This window comes from Eleutherodactylus coqui, chromosome 6 (genome assembly GCF_035609145.1).
Source record: "Eleutherodactylus coqui strain aEleCoq1 chromosome 6, aEleCoq1.hap1, whole genome shotgun sequence".
Classification (NCBI taxonomy): domain Eukaryota; kingdom Metazoa; phylum Chordata; class Amphibia; order Anura; family Eleutherodactylidae; genus Eleutherodactylus; species Eleutherodactylus coqui.
Window position 1 is genome coordinate 63,743,726 of NC_089842.1, and position 18,986 is coordinate 63,762,711.

Sequence of the window (18,986 nt, forward strand, 5' to 3'; positions counted from 1 at the left end):
GCACCCCATAATTGTTTTTCAGGAAGGGCTTTAAATATAAGTCCTTCCCTGAAAAACAAGGCAAAGTAGTGTTAAAAATAATAAAAACCACATACGCACCTTCCTTCAGCTGTCAGGGCTCAACCACATCCTCTCTGCGCTGTCCCCAGCTCTGCAATGCAGTTCTTTGAGCAGGTGGGGAATTAAAATCCCCGCCTGCTGAAAGAGCTGCTTGTGATTGGCTGTGGCTCTCGCTGAATGAATGACAGACGAGAGCTGCCTGTCAGTGGCTGAACGCCTCAGCCAATCACAAGCAGCTCTTTCAGCAGGTGTGCACCTGCATTCACGTGTGTTTGTGCACATACGTGGGTGTGCACTTTTGTGCGCACGTATGTACGACACACGCACACGCTCGTGTGAAGCTATCCTAAGGACTCATGCATATGGCAGAACCTGTCCCCAGAGTAATACAGAACCATAGTACCTCTATACTACAGAAACATAGTGTCAGGGCATGCCAGCCATATTGAATCTGGACGTAGATGATGAAACGGCATCAACTCCGGCCCATGTGATCTACACACTGACGCATGCTAAATGTCATTCTGGACACCAACACAATTATTCCTTTGTTGGTGTGTGGATGGACTGGTTAGCTTGGAGGTGTCTATCTCAGCCGGACAATTAGTGCCTGTTGGTATTCAGTTATTCTAGCTTCTCCACATGCAGGATGTCGATTATACTTCTAGATGTAAAGCAGTCCTGCTCTAGTCAGTGTCTCTTGTCCTGGTGCACTTTTAGATAAGTCTGTTAAAAGTTAAAGAGATTTGCCCTATTGTAACATTCTTCTCTTGACTAAATAAGTCCTGGTTCGTTGTGTGTTGTTTACCACAATAAACAACAATATCTAGATGTTAAATATTATCCTGTTTTCAACTAGGGAGAGTCAGGATCACCTCAGGTTCTTGACATGGGGTTGCTCTCATCAGGGCGAGTGATCTGCTTTTAGGTAGCGTCTTATTATATTAGTAGATTAGGGTCAGATTTCCCTTTCCCTCACTTTTTGGTGTGCATTATATATATTTTGTGTTCCTTGCATTAGTATATTGTATGTATATACATACTTTGAGACATTAAAATATTGTCGATGCAGACAAGGGTTTTTTGTGTCCAGCTCGGCTGTTACACACCACCCCCAGAAGGCGCCTTATTACAGAGATTTTCTCCCCCACATTTAATGCTTCCCAAAGACTCCATGTATGTATTTATATTACAGAGCCTGACATATTAAGTGTTGTCTAGGTCTAAATGTTAGATGGTGTATTCTTAGCACAGGCCATTAATACTAGATTGGTGGTAGTCCGCTGCGCAGGTTTCCTCCTAATGAGCTGTTTGCTAGGCCAGTATGCGCTGCACTGAGCTTATTTCTGCAGAAAGCAGACAGCTCTGTTCTTACTGCAGTGGCCAGGTTTGGTATTACAGGCAGTTTCCATTCACTTCAATAGGAACTTTGGCTATAATATCAAGTCTGGCCACTGCAATGAGAACAGCTGGGATCCTGGGGGGCAGGTTTCTGCTAATATACTGTTGATGGCCTATTCTGTAGAGAGACCATGAATTCTTTACAACTGGACGACAGTCCTTTCACAGTTCTATAACCTTAACCGCAGCTCTCTCCCATGCAAGTGAATGCAAGAGAGCTGCAGTATCATTCTGATTCTCGGTTTTTCTGGCGCATTGCAACCCCTTCACATCAGCTGATTGGTGAGGGTGCCAAGCCTCCCATCCATCAATCTGATATTGACGACCTATCATGAAGACTAGTCATCAATATTATATGACTGAGGAACCCTTTAAGTCTGGAAAGCATTTTCCAAATCTTTATTTGGGAAATATGTTCCTGATTTCCTAGGAAGGATGTGATCCTAGCCTCAGCACAAAGTACTGTATACAGCTTAAGCAATACAGTATGTTGGTGTGCATAAGCCATTAGCACTTTTATACTGGAAAGTACTTATCACATACTACAGGTATAATATCATACAAAAGACAGTGATATAAGTGGTGCTCATCTGCTAATTGGCTAAGTGAAAACAGAGCCTAGAGTTTCTAAAAAGAGACCTGAACGTTATATATTCTATTAGCAGGTACTATGTTTTCCCTAGTCCAAAAAGCTAAGCTGGATCACATGAGACTGTACTAGCATAAAAGAGTCTCATGTAATTTATGAATGTTAAGAATAAATGGACAGACATGAAATGTAGGACATTATACAGTAAAATTACAGTTCATCTGAGGTGCAGTCAAGTTTTAAGGTCTCCAACATTTTCTCTAAAAACAAAAACAACTTACCCCAGAAAGCTGAAAGTATCGTTGCTAGAGATGAGCGAGCACCAAAATGCTCGGGTGCTCGTTACTCGGGACGAAAATTTCGCGATGCTCGAGGGTTCGTTTCGAATAACGAACCCCATTGAAGTCAATGGGCGACGAGAGCATTTTTGTATATCGCCGATGCTCGCTAAGGTTTCCATTTGTGAAAATCTGGGCAATTCAAGAAAGTGGTGGGAACGACACAGCAACGGATAGGGCAGGCGAGGGGCTACATGTTGGGCTGCATCTCAAGTTCCCAGGTCCCACTATTAAGCCACAATAGCGGCAAGAGTGGCCCCCCCCCAACAATGTTTACTTCTGAAAAGCCCTCATTAGCAATGCATACCTTAGCTAAGCACCACACTACCTCCAACAAAGCACAATCACTGCCTGCATGACACTCCGCTGCCACTTAATGCATAAAGAAGTAATGAGCAGCTCCAAAGGTGGTTAAATTTTCTTTAAAAGTGCATCAACAGATGCTTCTTTATTCGGTGCAAAAAATCCAGTAAAACGCACAACGTTTCGACCCAACAGAGGGTCTTTTTCAAGTGCATAACTTCTCCTGGGTTACATGCTGCCCAACCCCCCCCCCCCTGCACAACCCAGTGTCCACAGCGCACACCAAATTGTCCCTGCGCAGCCTTCAGCTGCCCTCATGCCACGCCACACTCATGTCTATTTATAAGTGCGTCTGCCATGAGGAGGAACCGCAGGCACACACTGCAGAGGGTTGGCACGGCTAGGCAGCGACCCTCTTTAAAAGGGGCGGGGCGATAGCCCACAATGCTGTACAGAAGCAATGAGAAATATAATCCTGTGCCACCGCCATCAGGAGCTGCACACGTGGTCATAGCAATGGGGAACCTATGTGCCACACACGATTCATTCTGTCAAGGTGTCTGCATGCCGCAGTCAGACCGGGGTTTTTTATAAATAGTCACAGGCAGGTACAACTCCGCAATGGGAATTCCGTGTGCACCCACAGCATGGGTGGCTCCCTGGAACCCACCGGCTGTACATAAATGTATCCCATTGCAGTGCCCTGGAGAGCAGAGCTAACGTCAGATTAAATGCAGGTGGGCTTCGGCCCACACTGCATGCCCCAACCTGACCGGGCTTTTTAATTCATAGATACAGGCAGGTACAACTCCCTATTGTGAAGTCCCTGTGGACCGACAGCATGGGTGGGTGCCAGGAAGCCACCGGCGGCACATAAATATATCCCATAGCATTGCCCATCATAGCTGAGGTAATGTCATGTTTAATGCAGGTGGGCTTCGGCCCACAGTGCATGCCCCAGTCAGACTGGGGTTCTTTAGAAGTGGACACATGTAGTTACAACTCCGTGTGGACCGACAGCATGGGTGACTCCCTGGAACCCACCGGCGGTACATAAATATATCCCATTGCAGTGCCCAACACAGCTGATGTAACGTCAGCTTTAATGCAGGTGGGCAAAAAATTAATTGGATTACACTGTAGGCGAGGGCCCCCAAAAATTGGTGTACCAACAGTACTAATGTACCTCAGAAAAATTGCCCATGCCCAACCAAGAGGGCAGGTGAAACCTATTAATTGCTTTGGTTAATGTGGCTTAATTGGTAACTAGGCCTGGAGGCAGCCCAGTTAAAATAAAAATTGGTTCAGGTGTAAGTTTCAACGCTTTAATGAGCATTGAAACGTATAAAAATTGTTTAGAAAAATTATATGACTGAGCCTTGTGGGCCTAAGAAAAATTGCCCGTTCGGCGTGATTACGTGAGGTTTCAGGAGGAGGAGCAGGAGGAGGAGGAGGAATATTATACACAGATTGATGAAGCAAAAATTTCCCCATTTTTGATGGTGATAGAGAACGATGCTTCCATCCGCGGGTGCAGCCTACGCATTGCTTAGGTATCGCTGCTGTCCGCTGGTGAAGAAGAGAAGTCTGGGGAAATCCAGGCTTTGTTCATCTTGATGAATGTAAGCCTGTCGGCACTGTCGGTTGACAGGCGGGTACGCTTATCCGTGATGATTCCCCCAGCCGCACTAAACACCCTCTCTGACAAGACGCTAGCCGCAGGACAAGCAAGCACCTCCAGGGCATACAGCGCGAGTTCAGGCCACGTGTCCAGCTTCAACACCCAGTAGTTGTAGGGGGCAGAGGCGTCACGGAGGACGGTCGTGCGATCGGCTACGTACTCCCTCACCATCCTTTTACAGTGCTCCCGCCAACTCAGCCTTGACTGGGGAGCGGTGACATAGTCTTGCTGGGGAGCCATAAAGCTGGCAAAGGCCTTGGAGAATGTTCCCCTGCCTGCGCTGTACATGCTGCCTGATCTCTGTGCCTCCCCTGCTACCTGGCCCTCGGAACTGCGCCTTCTACCACTAGCACTGTCGGATGGGAAGTTTACCATCAGTTTGTCCACCAGGGCCCTGTTGTATAGCATCATTCTCGAACCCCTTTCCTCTTCGGGAATGAGAGTGGAAAGGTTCTCCTTATACCGTGGGTCGAGCAGTGTATACACCCAGTAATCCGTAGTGGCCAGAATGTGTGTAACGCGAGGGTCACGAGAAAGGCATCCTAACATGAAGTCAGCCATGTGTGCCAGGATACCTGTACGCAACACATGGCTGTCCTCACTAGGAAGATCACTTTCAGGATCCTCCTCCTCCTCCTCCTCCGGCCATACACGCTGAAAGGATGACAAGCAAGCAGCATGGGTACCCTCAGCAGTGGGCCAAGCTGTCTCTTCCCCGTCCTCCTCATGCTCCTCCCTCCCTTCCTCAATGCGCTGAGATATAGACATGAGGGTGCTCTGACTATCCAGCGACATACTGTTTTCCCCCGCCTCCGTTTCCGAGTGCAAAGCGCCTGCCTTTATGCTTTGCAGGGAACTTCTCAAGAGGCATAGCAGAGGAATGGTGATGCTAATGATTGCAGCATCCCCGCTCACCATCTGGGTAGACTCCTCAAAGTTTCCAAGGACCTGGCAGATGTCTGCCAACCAGGCCCACTCTTCTGTAAAGAATTGAGGAGGCTGACTCCCACTACGCCGCCCATGTTGGAGTTGGTATTCCACTATAGCTCTACGCTGCTCATAGAGCCTGGCCAACATGTGGAGCGTAGAGTTCCACTGTGTGGGCACGTTGCACAGCAGTCGGTGCACTGGCAGATGAAACCGATGCTGCAGGGTCCGCAGGGTGGCAGCGTTCGTCTTGGAGTTGCGGAAATGTGCGCTGACCCGGCGCACCTTTCCGAGCAGGTATGACAAGTGTGGGTAGCTTTTCAGAAAGCGATGAACCACATGCGTGAGGCTGCCGAGCTGCAGAGCCGCCACCAGGTTACGGCCGTTGTCACACACGACCATGCCCGGTTGGAGGCTCAGCGGCGAAAGCCAGCGGTCGGTCTGCTCTGTCAGACCCTGCAGCAGTTCGTGGGCCGTGTGCCTCTTCTCTCCTAAGCTGAGTAGTTTCAGCACGGCCTGCTGACGCTTGCCCACCGCTGTGCTGCCACGCCGCGCGACAGCGACTGCTGGCGACGTGCTGCTGCTGACACATCTTGATTGCGAGACAGAGGTTGTGTTGGAGGAGGAGGAGGCGGGTGGTTTAGTGGAGGAAGCATACACCGCCGGAGATACCAGCACCGAGCTGGGGCCCGCAATTCTGGGGGTGGGTAGGACGTGAGCGGTCCCAGGCTCTGACTCAGTCCCAGCCTCCACTAAATTCACCCAATGTGCCGTCAGGGAGATATAGTGGCCCTGCCCGCCTGTGCTTGTCCACGTGTCCGTTGTTAAGTGGACCTTGGCAGTAACCGCGTTGGTGAGGGCGCGTACAATGTTGCGGGAGACGTGGTCATGCAGGGCTGGGACGGCACATCGGGAAAAGTAGTGGCAACTGGGAACCGATTAGCGCGGGACCGCCGCCGCCATCATGCTTTTGAAAGCCTCTGTTTCCACAAGCCTATACGGCAGCATCTCCAGGCTGATCAATTTGGAAATGTGCACGTTTAACGCTTGAGCGTTCGGGTGCATGGCGGCGTACTTGCGCTTGCGCTCAAACAGTGGCGCTAGCAACGTCTGGACCCTGTGTCCTCAGAGGGGGGTTGGATCTCAGTGGCAGGTTGGGGCACAGGGGGAGAGGCAGTGGTATAAACCGGAGGTGGTAAACGGCCTTTGTCCCACCTTGTGGGGTGCTTGGCCATCATATGCCTGCACATGCTGGTGGTGGTGGCTCCCCAGCTGATCTTGGCGCGAGAAAGGTTGCACACCACTGTTCGTCGGTCGTCAGGCGTCTCTGTGAAAAACTGCCACACCGTAGAGCACCTTGACCTCTGCAGGGTGGTATGGCGCGAGGGGACGCTTTGGGAAACAGTTGGTGGATTATTCGGTCTGGCCCTGCCTCTACCCCTGGCCACCGCACTGGCTCGGCCTGTGCCCACACCCTGACTTGGGCCTCCGCGTCCTCGCCCGCGTCCGCATCCTCTAGGCTACCCCTACCCCTCAGCATACTGTATTACCCGTAGTGCAGAAACAGAACGCTGTAATTAAATGTGCCACTTATTGGCCTGTGGTTGGAGGCTGACTTCGCTTATGGAACGCACAGCAGAGCCAGTAAATAATTTTGCGCAAGCCTGCTGTAACACTTAGCTTGCTGCGTATGAATTAGGACAACTACCCCCAGCACAGACCCAGTACACTGAGGACGGTCACAGGCAGCCCAAATAGATTTTTTTTCCCAAATGTTTTTGGAAAGGCCCACTGCCTATATACACTGTATATGTCTTCTCTCTCTGCGTCACCACTACTGGCCCTGGAGTATGTAAAATATCTGCAAACTGTTGCACTGTGGACTGGAATACAGCGGTGATGTAACAGCCAACACAGAGCCAGGAAATAATTTTGCGCAAGCCTGCTGTAACACTTAGCTGGCTGCGTATGAATTAGGAGGACAACTACACCCAGCACTGACCCAGTACACTGAGGACAGTCACAGGCAGCCCAAATAGATTTTTTTTCCCAAATGTTTTTGGAAAGGCCCACTGCCTATATTCAATAAATATGTCTTCTGTCCCTGCCTCACCACCACTACTGGCCCTGGACTATGTATAATTACTGCAGGGCGCAATGCTCTGCACGGCCGATATACAAAAAAAAAAAAAAGTGCAACACTGCAAAAAGCAGCCTCCACACTACTGCACACGGTTAGATGTGGCCCTAAGAAGGACCGTTGGGGTTCTTGAAGCCTAAAATACTCCTAACACTCTCCCTATAGCAACTCCAGCAAGACAGCACTTTCCCTGATCTCTGTCAGAATGCATCTGTGGCGAGCAGCGGGAGGGGCCGATTTATATACTCGGGTGACACCTGATCTCGCCAGCCACTCACTGCAGGGGGGTGGTATAGGGCTTGAACGTCGCAGGGGGAAGTTGTAATGCCTTCCCTGTCTTTCTATTGGCCAGAAAAGCGCGCTAACGTCTCAGAGATGAAAGTGAAAGTAACTCGAACATCGCGTGGTGCTCGTTTTGAATAACGAGCATCTCGAACACGCTAATACTCGAACGAGTATCAAGCTCGGACGAGTACGTTCGCTCATCTCTAATCGTTACTTCTCAACATAACCTCTCTCAACGTCCATATTTTTTACAACATCAATGCCTTGATTGCATGGCAACTGTGAATGCTTCTTTAGCAGTCTAGACAATGCTTTTACATCAATTACTATTTAAGTAGGCAAAACAAAGTGCATACAGCTAAAAAAATGACTGCATATATCCAGTGATTGGACTGAATCAGACCCCCTGGGAGAAGCTCAATAGAACTAAAGCACCTCCGCCCCTCTGTACTTGTGGTAATGGATTTGAGTTTAACATGTTAGCTTCAGATGCCTTGTTACACACTGACTATTTAGGACTACAGTCAGGATCTTGCCAAAGGGGTCTGTGGGATGTGAGGTAGAATTTATGCTTTTGAGGGCCACTGCGGGAAGTGGAATGCAGTCCATATAGGACCCTGCCATTACAGGGTGCTTGGCATAGTGAGAATTTAGTGTAGCGTGTCGGTGCAAGTTTCACACTGTTTCCATGCTTAGTGGTGGATGGTCAGATTATTTCGATTACAGATGTAACCTTTTTCTTTAAAATTGGAGCATCAGTAAATCAATGATGTGCCCATTGGAGGGATCGTCACCAAACTTTGTTTGAAAATGATGTTGCACACTAATAACAGACAGGTAGACCTGAAAATTAAGGAGACAAAATGCTCTTCTGTCTTTGTTGGCAAACACATTGGCTCATATTGCCCTAGCAATGACTATGGCAGAATAAAACTATTTGGGCCTCATTTTGCAGAACCGTCTAAGGTCTTACTCACATGGACATAATATACGGTTCCAAAAGCCCATTGATTTTTAAAGGGCCACTCTCACCTACGTGTTTTTCTTCTTTATAAATTGGTGGGTGGGGATGCTATGGTGGGAAGAGGATGAGTAGTGGAAGACCGAAAGGTAGCGTGAAAAGACACAAAAAGAGAGAGAAAGAAGGAAAAAGCAGAAAAAAGGGCTGATGGTGGTGGTTGTGGTGGTGATTGGACAACAACCCATGTGCCTAACCCCCCTTATTTTCTTTTTCCCCTTGGGGTGGGGAGTACAGGAGCACCTGGCCCATATAACTCATACAAGAAACCTAAAAATTGGGTCAAGAGGAACTTTACACCTGTGTGTTTTTCATGTCTGTATTACACGCCAGAAAGAAAATGCAGTGTGTCCTATAGCCAATAAAGGCTTTGGGGATTTAACATATGCATGCATGTTACATGAGTATTTGCTGTGTACTGTGTATTACACACATGATAGATACACACATAATGACAATAAACCCATGTGAGCCTTTACATTAGGGCTGACCTTATTGCCCATAGCAATCATTCATAGCACAGCTTTCATTTTACCTTGGCACCTTGAGAAATGAAAGCTGCACTGTGATTGGCTACTATGGGCTGATATACTGTTGATGACCTATCCTGGCCTATCCTGTGGATGGTCTATCCTACAAGGATGGTCTTACTATTAGACAGTTTTGCTAAATGGTAATTTTTGAGTTTGTTTCCGTTGATATCAAATTTATTTACGTCATTAAATGTGAGTTATCAGGGTTTCAAATTGGGAAGATCATCTGTAATAACCCAGTATATATGACCTCACATCATCACGGTCCGCGCTCCCCTTGGTTATACAGCCAATATAAATTTTCATAATCTTAGTTACCTGTCTGGTGTAGAAACACCACTCGGCCTGCAGATGACAGTATTATACAATCCATATTACTAAAGGGCAAACATTAAAACATAAATGAGGGCAACATACCCCTCTAACAAATGTGGAAGCTGCAGTGTAAAGTACAGCAAAGAAACTGAGCAGAAGCTTGGACCTGAGATGAGGCAGGCAGTATCCAGACTTCTACTGACCGAAGCATCTAAACTTCATCTATTCTGAATTAAAGTTTTTGAACTTTAGAAAAGTTTTGAACTTCCATTAGAATAGATATTGGCCGGATGATAAGCTGACATAACCTGGGAACATGCGCCCAGACTATAGATTTTCACTGCATCAAATGCTTGGGGGAAATGTAGAATTACATGCTGCCTATTCGAACGAATGGCAAAACATGCATGAATCCAACAGGCTGGCTAGAGTCTCAGTCATTCTGGCTCACAGAGTGGGGTTCCAAGCAGGATACCCTGTTTTCTACAACATCCATATGACCTAATGGGGCATAGAGACAGCGTTCTTCATGGACAACCACTATTATGGCGCAAAGAAGCTAATACAGAATATTAATGGCAGCTACACACTTGATGCACACTTTAATATTTTCCTTTCTTTCAAATTTTTCTGGTATATCCATGTAGGTGGGTGGAAAGAAGACGTCACTGTATGCCATAAAAGTGCTTGCTGTATGTACCAAAGAGGATACTCAAGCGAGGAGGGAAGTTTTCAAGCATGATAAAAGTAAGTGTAACTTGAGTAACAGTAACTAAGCTGCAGTCTCCTCCTACGACATATGGGTCTATCTATTTAACTTCATGACAATAAACATTTTGGCCAACCATGGTGATAATTTAATGGACATTTGTCACCTTGCATGGTCTGTGATGAAATGACATCTATTATGCGTGTGCATCCAATAAATATCCCTGATCCTCTGAAATCCAACCATCTCAGCCAATTAAATGTATTAGGAAGGCTCATATGGCAGCAATGTCTGTACACTGCGATGTGCTACAATATATTGGATATAATATAACAGAACGGCATGGAAATTGCTTTTATTAAGGGAAATCTGTCACCAATAATGAACAAAATTTTAAAACGTTTGCTTTGCTTGCCAAATTTTGGCAAATGGTTTGGTTTGATCTGAATTAGTTTGAACCAAACCTTAGCTTCAATGAATTCCGCTAAAACTGGTGTATAACACTGTCTAAGGGTGAATTCACACGAACGTATATCGGCTCGGTTTTCACGCCGAGCCGATATACGTTGTCCTCGTGTGCAGGGGGGGGAGGGATGGAAGAGCCAGGAGCAGGAACTGAGCTCCTGCCCCCCTCTCTGCCTTCTCTCCACCCCTCTGCACTATTTGCAATGGGGAGAGGCGGGATGGGGGCGGGGCTAATTTGTGCCCCTTAGCCCCGCCCCATCCCACCTCCTCTCATTGCAAATAGCACAGAGGGGCGGAGAGGAGGCAGAGAGGGGGCGGAAGCTCAGTTCCTGCTCTGAGGCTCTTCCATCCTCCCACCCCCCCCCTGCACACGAGGACAACGTAGATCGGCTCGGCGTGAAAACCGAGCCGATATACGTTCGTGTGAATGCACCCTAAGAGCCACAAAACTCTATATAACAGAAGAGGGAAGAAGAAGGGAAAAAAAGAGGAGAAAGAAAAGGAAGAGAAAAAGAGAAGAGGAAGAAAAGGAAGATGAAAAAAACGGAAGGAGGAAGAAAGAGGAAAGGAAGAGGAATTGCATGCATAAAAAAAAATGCACATTTGAATATACTAATTTAATCCAATGGGCCCGCATTCAGTCCATATTCAGTCAGTAAAAATATGGCTTGCATACAGACAGATAACACTCTGGTGTGAATGGGTTCTAAGTGTTGTGATGGATCCTGTTTAAGCAGCCACATACATATGTTGCTCAACTAAGTCCAGCTTCACAGGGACGTATTTATGAATGCAAAACCTGCGCGCGGTAAGCAGAGAATAGAGCCTGTTGATGTCAATGGGTTCATTCACACTTCGGTATTTTGGCGTATGCATTTTCTTTGTACAACAAAAGATAGAATACGCTGTATCCATCTGCATATTTTCACACCAAAGGTCCCCATAGAAGTTAATGGGAAATGTGCAAATGTAAGGAAATGTATGGAACACTGCGTAATTTCGCCGAAAAAAAGAAAACACATCTGGAACTCATTAGACAAATTACCCATTTCAATTGGTGAGTGTTTGTGCCCTGCTCTCAAAAAATACATGCCCTGCTTGCAGAAAAAGTAACGTAAAATACATTAATGCACGCAAAAAAGTTACACTAAGGTGTGTGCAATGGCGCTTGAACTCGTGTGAAGCTGATCTAACTATCCTACAAAGAGTTATAAATGTAGGAGATCTATTGCAAATGTGGGCAACTGGACATCTCTCATTTGTCCTCCCCTCACATAATTAACGATGCTATCAATTAGAACCAAGTAATCCTAAAAAAAAAAGAGAAAGAACAGACTTTTTAATTAACTATTGAACACGAGGGTGGTTGTTTTAGGGTTTTTTAATTTTGTCTTTACTTAAATATTGATGGAAGAGAACTACATAAATACCTGCATTTTTAACCATTTAGGCTGCCTGCTAGCGATGAGCGAGCACCAAAATGCTCGGGTGCTCGTTGCTCGAGTGGAACTTTTCGTAATGTTTGAGAGCTCGTTTCGAGTAAGGAACCCCATTGAGTCAATGGGAGACTTGAGCATTTTTTAGGGGACCGATGCTCCGCATAAGTGATGACTTGTGAAACACCAGAAAACATCAGAAAGTCATGGAAACACCACAGAAACGGATACGAAAGGGCAGGGGCAGCATGCAGGGCTGCATCTGAGGCTCTCACGTCCCACTATTAAGCCAAAATGGGGGCAAGAGTCTGGCATCACCCCCCTAACAATTTACTTGGGACAAACTCTCATTAGCACATCTTAGCTAAGCACCACACAACCTGCAACCAAGGACAATCATGGGCGTACCCCAGTAACATTTCTGTAGCAAGAGTATAGGCGGACCCCAATAACATTTCTGTAGCAAGAGCATAGGCGGACCCCAGTAACATTTCTGCAGCAAGAGTATAGGCAGACCCCAGTAATATTTCTGTAGCAAAAGTATAGGTGGACCCCAGTAACATTCCTGTAGCAGAAGTATAGGCAGACCCCTGTAACATTTCTGTAGCAAAAGTATAGGCAGACCCCTGTAACATTTCTGTAGCAAGAGTCTAGGTGGCCCCAGTAACATTTCTGCAGCAAGAGTATAGGCAGACCCAAGTAACATTTCTGTAGCAAGAGTATAGGCAGACCCCAGTAACATTTCTGTAGCAAAAGTATAGGCGAACCCCTCAAACTATTCAGTAGAAACTGCATAGGCGGACCCCAATAACATTTCTGTAGCAAGAGCATAGGCAGACCCCAGTAACATTTCTATAGCAAGAGTATAGGCGGACCCCAGTAACATTTCTGTAGCAAGAGTATAGGTGGACCCCAGTAATATTTCTGCAACAAGAGTATAGGCAGACCCCAGTAACATTTCTATAGCAAGAGTTTAGGCGGACCCCTGTAACTTTTCTGTAGCAAGAATGTAGGCGGACCCCAGTAACATTTCTGTAGCAAGAGTATAGGTGGACCTCAGTAACATTTCTATAGCAAGAGCATAGGCGGACCCCAGTAAGATTTCTGCAGCAAAAGTATAGGCGGACCCCAGTAACATTTCTGTAGCCAAAGTACAGGGAGACCCCAGTAACATTCCTGTAGCAGAAGTATAGGCAGACCTCTGTAACATTTCTGTAGCAAAAGTATAGGCAGACCCATGTAACATTTCTGTAGCAAATGTATAGGCAGACCCCTGTAACATTTCTGTAGCAAGAGTTTAGGCGGACCCCCGTAACTTTTCTGTAGCAAGAATATAGGCGGACCCCAGTAACATTTCTGTAGCAAGATTATAGGCGGACCCAGTAACATTTCTGTAGCAAAAGTATAGGCGAACCCCTCAAATCATTCAGTTGAAACTGCTTAGAAGGACCCCAGTAACATTTCTGTAGCAAGAGTATAGGTCGACCCTAGTAATATTTCTGCAGCAAGAGTATAGGCAGACCCCAGTAACATTTCTATAGCAAGAGTTTAGGCGGACCCCCGTAACTTTTCTGTAGCAAGAATATAGGCGGACCCCAGTAACATTTCTGTAGCAAGATTATAGGTGGACCCAGTAACATTTCTGTAGCAAAAGTATAGGCGAACCCCTCAAATCATTCAGTTGAAACTGCATAGACGGACCCCAGTAACATTTCTGTAGAAAGAGAATAGGCGGACACCAGTAACATTTCTGTGGCAAAAGTATAGGGAGACCCCTCAAACCATTCAGTAGAAACTGCAAAGGCGGACCCAGTAACATTTCTGTAGCAAGAGTATAGGTGGACCCCAATAACATTTCTGTAGCAAGGGTATAGGCGGACCCCAGTAACATTTCTGTAGAAAAAGTATAGGCAGATCCCTGTAACATTTCTGTAGCAAAAGTAAAGGCGAACCCCTCAAACCATTGAGCAGAAACTGCATAGACGGACCCCAGTAACATTTCTGCAGCAAGAGTATAGGCGGACCCCAGTAACATTTCTATAGCAAGAGTATAGGTGGACCTCAGTAACATTTCTATAGCAAGAGCATAGGCGGACCCCAGTAAGATTTCTAAAGCAAAAGTATAGGCGGACCCCAGTAACATTTCTGTAGCCAAAGTACAGGGAGACCCCAGTAACATTTCTGTAGCAAAAGTATAGGCGAACCCCTCAAACCATTCAGTAGAAACTGCATAGGCGGAACCCAGTAACATTTCTGTAGCAAGAGTATAGGCGGACCCCAGTAACATTTCTGTAGCAAAAGTCTAGGTGAACCTCTCAAACCATTCAGTAGAAACTGCATAGGCGGACCCCAGTAACATTTCTGTAGCAAAAGTATAGGCAAACCCCAGTAACATTGGTGTACCTAGAGTATAGGCGAACACCTGTAAAAATTTGTTTACCAAGAGTATAGGCGAAGCCTGGGAAAATTAGTTTGCTAACATTATTGGCAATGGCCTGAAAAATTGGTGTACCAAGAGTACAAGTGTACACCTGAAAAATTGCTCAATTGCTCAGGTGAAGCCCACAAACATTTTTTGAAGATACAGCTTGTAATTGGTTAATCTGTAACAGAGCCTGGAGGCAGTCCTCCGCAAATATTCGTTTAAGTTTAACTTTTAAAACTGATAAAACTTTTTAAAGTTTTAAACAGAGCAATTTGGACCTTTTAGAAATTGGCAGCTCAGCATGATGACATGCAGTTTTAGGAGCATGGAGGAGGAGGAGTAATAATATCTGAGACGGATACACAAAGCTAATTCTCCCCTGTTTTGGGGTGATAGAGGATGCATTTTTCTCCTATTGCAGCGAAAAGATCCTTTAGGATCCGATGCTTTCCACCGGTGTAGAAGAGAAGTCTAGGGAAATCCAGCCTTTGTTCATCTTTATGATGGTAAGCATGTCGGTGCTGTCAATTGACAGGTGGGTACGCTTATCCGTGACGATTCCCCCAGCAGCACTAACCAGGGCAGGCCAGCACCTCCAGGGCGTACAGCGCAAGTTCATGCCACGTGTCCAGCTTTGACACCCAATAGTTGTATGGAGCAGAGGCATTACGGAGGATGGTGGTACTATCGGCTACGTACTCCCTCACCATCTTTTTATAGGGCTCCCTCCAACTCAGCCTTGACTGGGGAGTGGTGACACAGTCTTGTTGGGGAGCCATAAAGCTGGCAAAGGCCTTGGAGAGTGTTACTCGGCCTGCGCTGGCCATGCTGCCTGATCCCCATGCCTCCCCTGCTAGTTGGCCCTGTGAACTGCGTCTTCTGCCATTAGCGCTGTCAGATGGGAACTTTAGGATCACTTTTTCCACTTGGGCCCTGTGGTATTGCATCACTCTCGTACCCCTTTCCTCTTCATGATTAAGAGTGGAAAGTTTCTCCTTATACCGTGGGTCGAGAAGGGTGTGCACCCAGTAATGCGTGTTGGCCGGAATGCGTCTAACGCGAGGGTCACGGGAAAGGCAGCCTAACATGAAGTCAGCCATGTGTGCCAGGGTCCCAGTATGCAACACATCGCTGTCCTCACTAGGAAGATGACTTCAGCCCATACATGCTGAACAGATGAGAGGCAAGCAGCATGGGTACCCTCTGCAGTTTGGCCAGCTTTCTCCTTCCCCTCCTCCTCCTCCTCCTCCTCCTCCTCCAAAAGACGCTGAGATATAGCCATGATGGTGGTCTGGCTATAGAAGCAACATACTGTCATCCCCCATCTCCTGTTCCCACTGCAATGCATCAGCCTTTATGCTTAGCAGCAAACTTCTCAGCAGGCAAAGCAGCGGGATGGTAACGCTAATGATTGCCGCATCCCGCTCACCATCTGGGTAGACTCCTCAAAGTTTCCGAGGACCTGGTAGATAACTGCCATCCATGCTCACTCTTCAGTAAAGAATTGCGGAGGCTGACTACCACTCCGCCACTCATATTGCAGCTGGTATTCCACTATTGCTCTACGCTGCGCGTACAGCCTGGCCAACATGTGCAGCGTAGAATTCCAGCGGGTGGGCACGTTGCACAGCAGTCGGTGCTGTGGCAGCTGAAACCGACATTGCAGGGTCCTCAGGGTGGCAGCGTCCATGGTGGACTTGTGAAAATGTGCGCAGACGCGGCGCACCTTGCCAAGCAGGTCAGACAAGTGGGGGTAGTTTTTCAGAAACCGCTGAACCACCAGATTGAAGACGTGGGCCAGGCATGGCACATGTGTAAGGCTGCCGTGCTGTAGAGCTGCCACCAGGTTACGGCCGTTGTCACACACGACCATTCCTGGTTGGAGGCTCAGTTGCGAAAGCCAGAGGTCGGTCTGCTCTGTTAAACCCTGCAGCAGCTCGGTGGCCGTGTGCCTCTTGTCACCTAAACTGATTAGTTTCAGCACGGCTTGCTGATGCTTGCCCACCGTTGTGCTGCCACACTGTGCGCTACCGACTGCTGGCGAGGTGCTCACACTTCTTAATTGAGAGGTAGACGTGGCAGAGGAGGAGGAGGGGGGGAGGGTTTGGAGAAGGTGGCATAAAATGCCGCAGATACCAGCATCAAGGTAGGACCGCTATTCTGGGTGTGGGTAGGACGTGAGCAGTCCCAGGCTTTGACTCGGTCCTAGCCTCCACCAAGTTCACCCAATGTGCCATCAGGGAAATATAGTGGCCCTGCCCGCCGGTACTTGTCCACAAGTCCGTGGTTAAGTGGACCTTCTCAGTAACCGCGTTGGTGAAGTCATGATTTATGTTGCGGGAGACATGCTGGTGTAGGGCTGGGACGGCACACCGTGAAAAATAGTGGCGACTGGGGTCCGAGTAGCGCAGGACCGCCGCCGTCATCATGTTTTTGAAAGCCTCCCTTTTCCCAAACCTGTACGGCAGCATCTCCAGGCTGATTAATTTGGCAATGTGCACGTTTAAAGCTTGTGTATATGGGTGGGTGGAGGCGTATTTGTCCTTTTGCTCCAACGCTTGCGTTAGCGACAGCTGAACGCTGCGCGGAGAGATGTTGCTGGATGGAGTGGAGGATGGTGGAGGTGAGGGTGTGGGTGCAGGCTGGAAGGTGCTCGTGCCTGTGTCCTGGGAGGGAGATTGGATCTGTGTGGCAGGTTGTGGCACAGGGAAAGAGGCAGTGGTGTGACCTGGAGGTGGTGAATTGCCTTCGTCCCACCTAGTGGGGTGCTTGGCCATCATAAGCCTGCGCATGCTGGTGGTGGTGAGGCTGGTAGTGGTGGCTTCCCGGCTGATCTTAGTGTGACACAGGTTGCACACCACTGTTCGTCGGTCGTCCACGCTCTTACTAAAAAAAATCCACACCTTTGAACACCTAGCCCTCTGCATGGAGGCTTGGCGCGAGGGGGTGCTCTGGGAAACAGTTGGGGGATTCTTCGCTCTGGCCCTGACTCTACCCCTGGCCACTCCACTGCCTCTTCCAACCTGTCCTGCTGCTGCACTTGCCTCCCCCTCTGAAGCCCTGTCCTCAGTAGGCTTAGCAAACCAGGTGGGGTCAGTCACCTCATCGTCCAGCTGCTCTTACTCCGAATCATCTGTGCGCTCCTCCCTCTGGCTTGCTGCCCTTACTACGACCTCACTGACAGATAGAAGTCACTGTGTCCCTAAACTCTGCGTTATGCACAGCACAGACAGAACAGTATAACTGAACTAGTTTGCAGTAGGCTAGGTAATGTTAGAGTGCAGTTTCACAGTGAGAGCTGGTTGTACGGCACTGCAGGCTGAGAACGCTATTACTGAAAGGCTGGGAACAGGCTTAGATGCGTAGTACAAAAATTGATGAACTACTATTCCCAGCCAGCCACAACTATAATGCACATGGTCAGATGTAGCCCAACGAAGGAGCTTTGGGGTTTTGAAGACAGGATCCTACTCTAACACTTTCCCTATATAAGCAGCTCTTTCTCTTAAAAGGGTTGTCCCGTGAAAGCAAGTGGGGTTATACACTTCCGTATGGCCATATTAATGCACTTTGTAATATACATTGTGCATTAAATATAAGCCATACACAAGTTATATACTCACCTTCCCTGCACTGGCGTCCCCGTCTCCATGGTGCCGTCTAATTTCAGCGTCTAATCGCCCGATTAGACGCGCTTGCGCAGAAGGGTCTTCTCCCTTTTGGTCGGTCCGGGCACGAGCGGCGTTCTGGCTCCACCCCCTTCTACGCGTCATCACGTAGCTCCGCCCCGTCACGTGTGCCGATTCCAGCCAATCAGGAGGCTGGAATCGGCAATGGACCGCACAGAGCCCACGGTGCACCATGGGAGAAGACCCGCGGTGCATCGTGGGTGAAGATCCCGGCGGCCATCTTGGAGGAAAAGAAGGAAGAAGTTGCAGAGAGGGAATTCGGGTAAGTAACATTTTTTTTTTAAATTTCAACACATCCCTTGGGTTTGTCCTGCGCTGAACGGGGGGCCTATGCAAAAAAAAAAAAAAAAAACAGTTTCGGCGCGGGACAACCCCTTTAACTCTGCCTACGGCACTGCAGACCCAGAACAGTATAGTTGAAGTGGCCTGCACAGCCCGAGATGCTTAAAAAAAAAATGGTGCACTACTGCTCCAAGCCAGCCAAAACAGTAATGCACACTATGAAAAGTAGCCCTAAGGCCTCATGTCCACGGGGAAAATGAAGCCCACCGCGGATTCTTCATGGAGAATCCGTAGCGGGTCCCTCCTGCAATGCGGACATGAGGCCAAAAAATAAGAATAAACTCACCTCTCCGGAAGCTGCGGTTCTTACTTCCTTCCTTCTCGGCCGGA

General features: G+C 47.8%; 1 protein-coding gene across 2 annotated transcripts in view; it reads left to right on the forward strand.

The window, feature by feature from the left end:
• Window positions 1-18,986, forward strand: part of TTC12 (tetratricopeptide repeat domain 12) — a 191,041-nt gene that overhangs the window by 152,983 nt on the left and 19,072 nt on the right. For both annotated transcript variants that reach the window (XM_066606914.1, XM_066606913.1), the window contains exon 20: window positions 10,238-10,337. In XM_066606914.1, coding sequence (XP_066463011.1) covers window positions 10,238-10,337 — 100 coding nt within the window. The remainder of the gene's footprint in view (window positions 1-10,237; window positions 10,338-18,986) is intronic.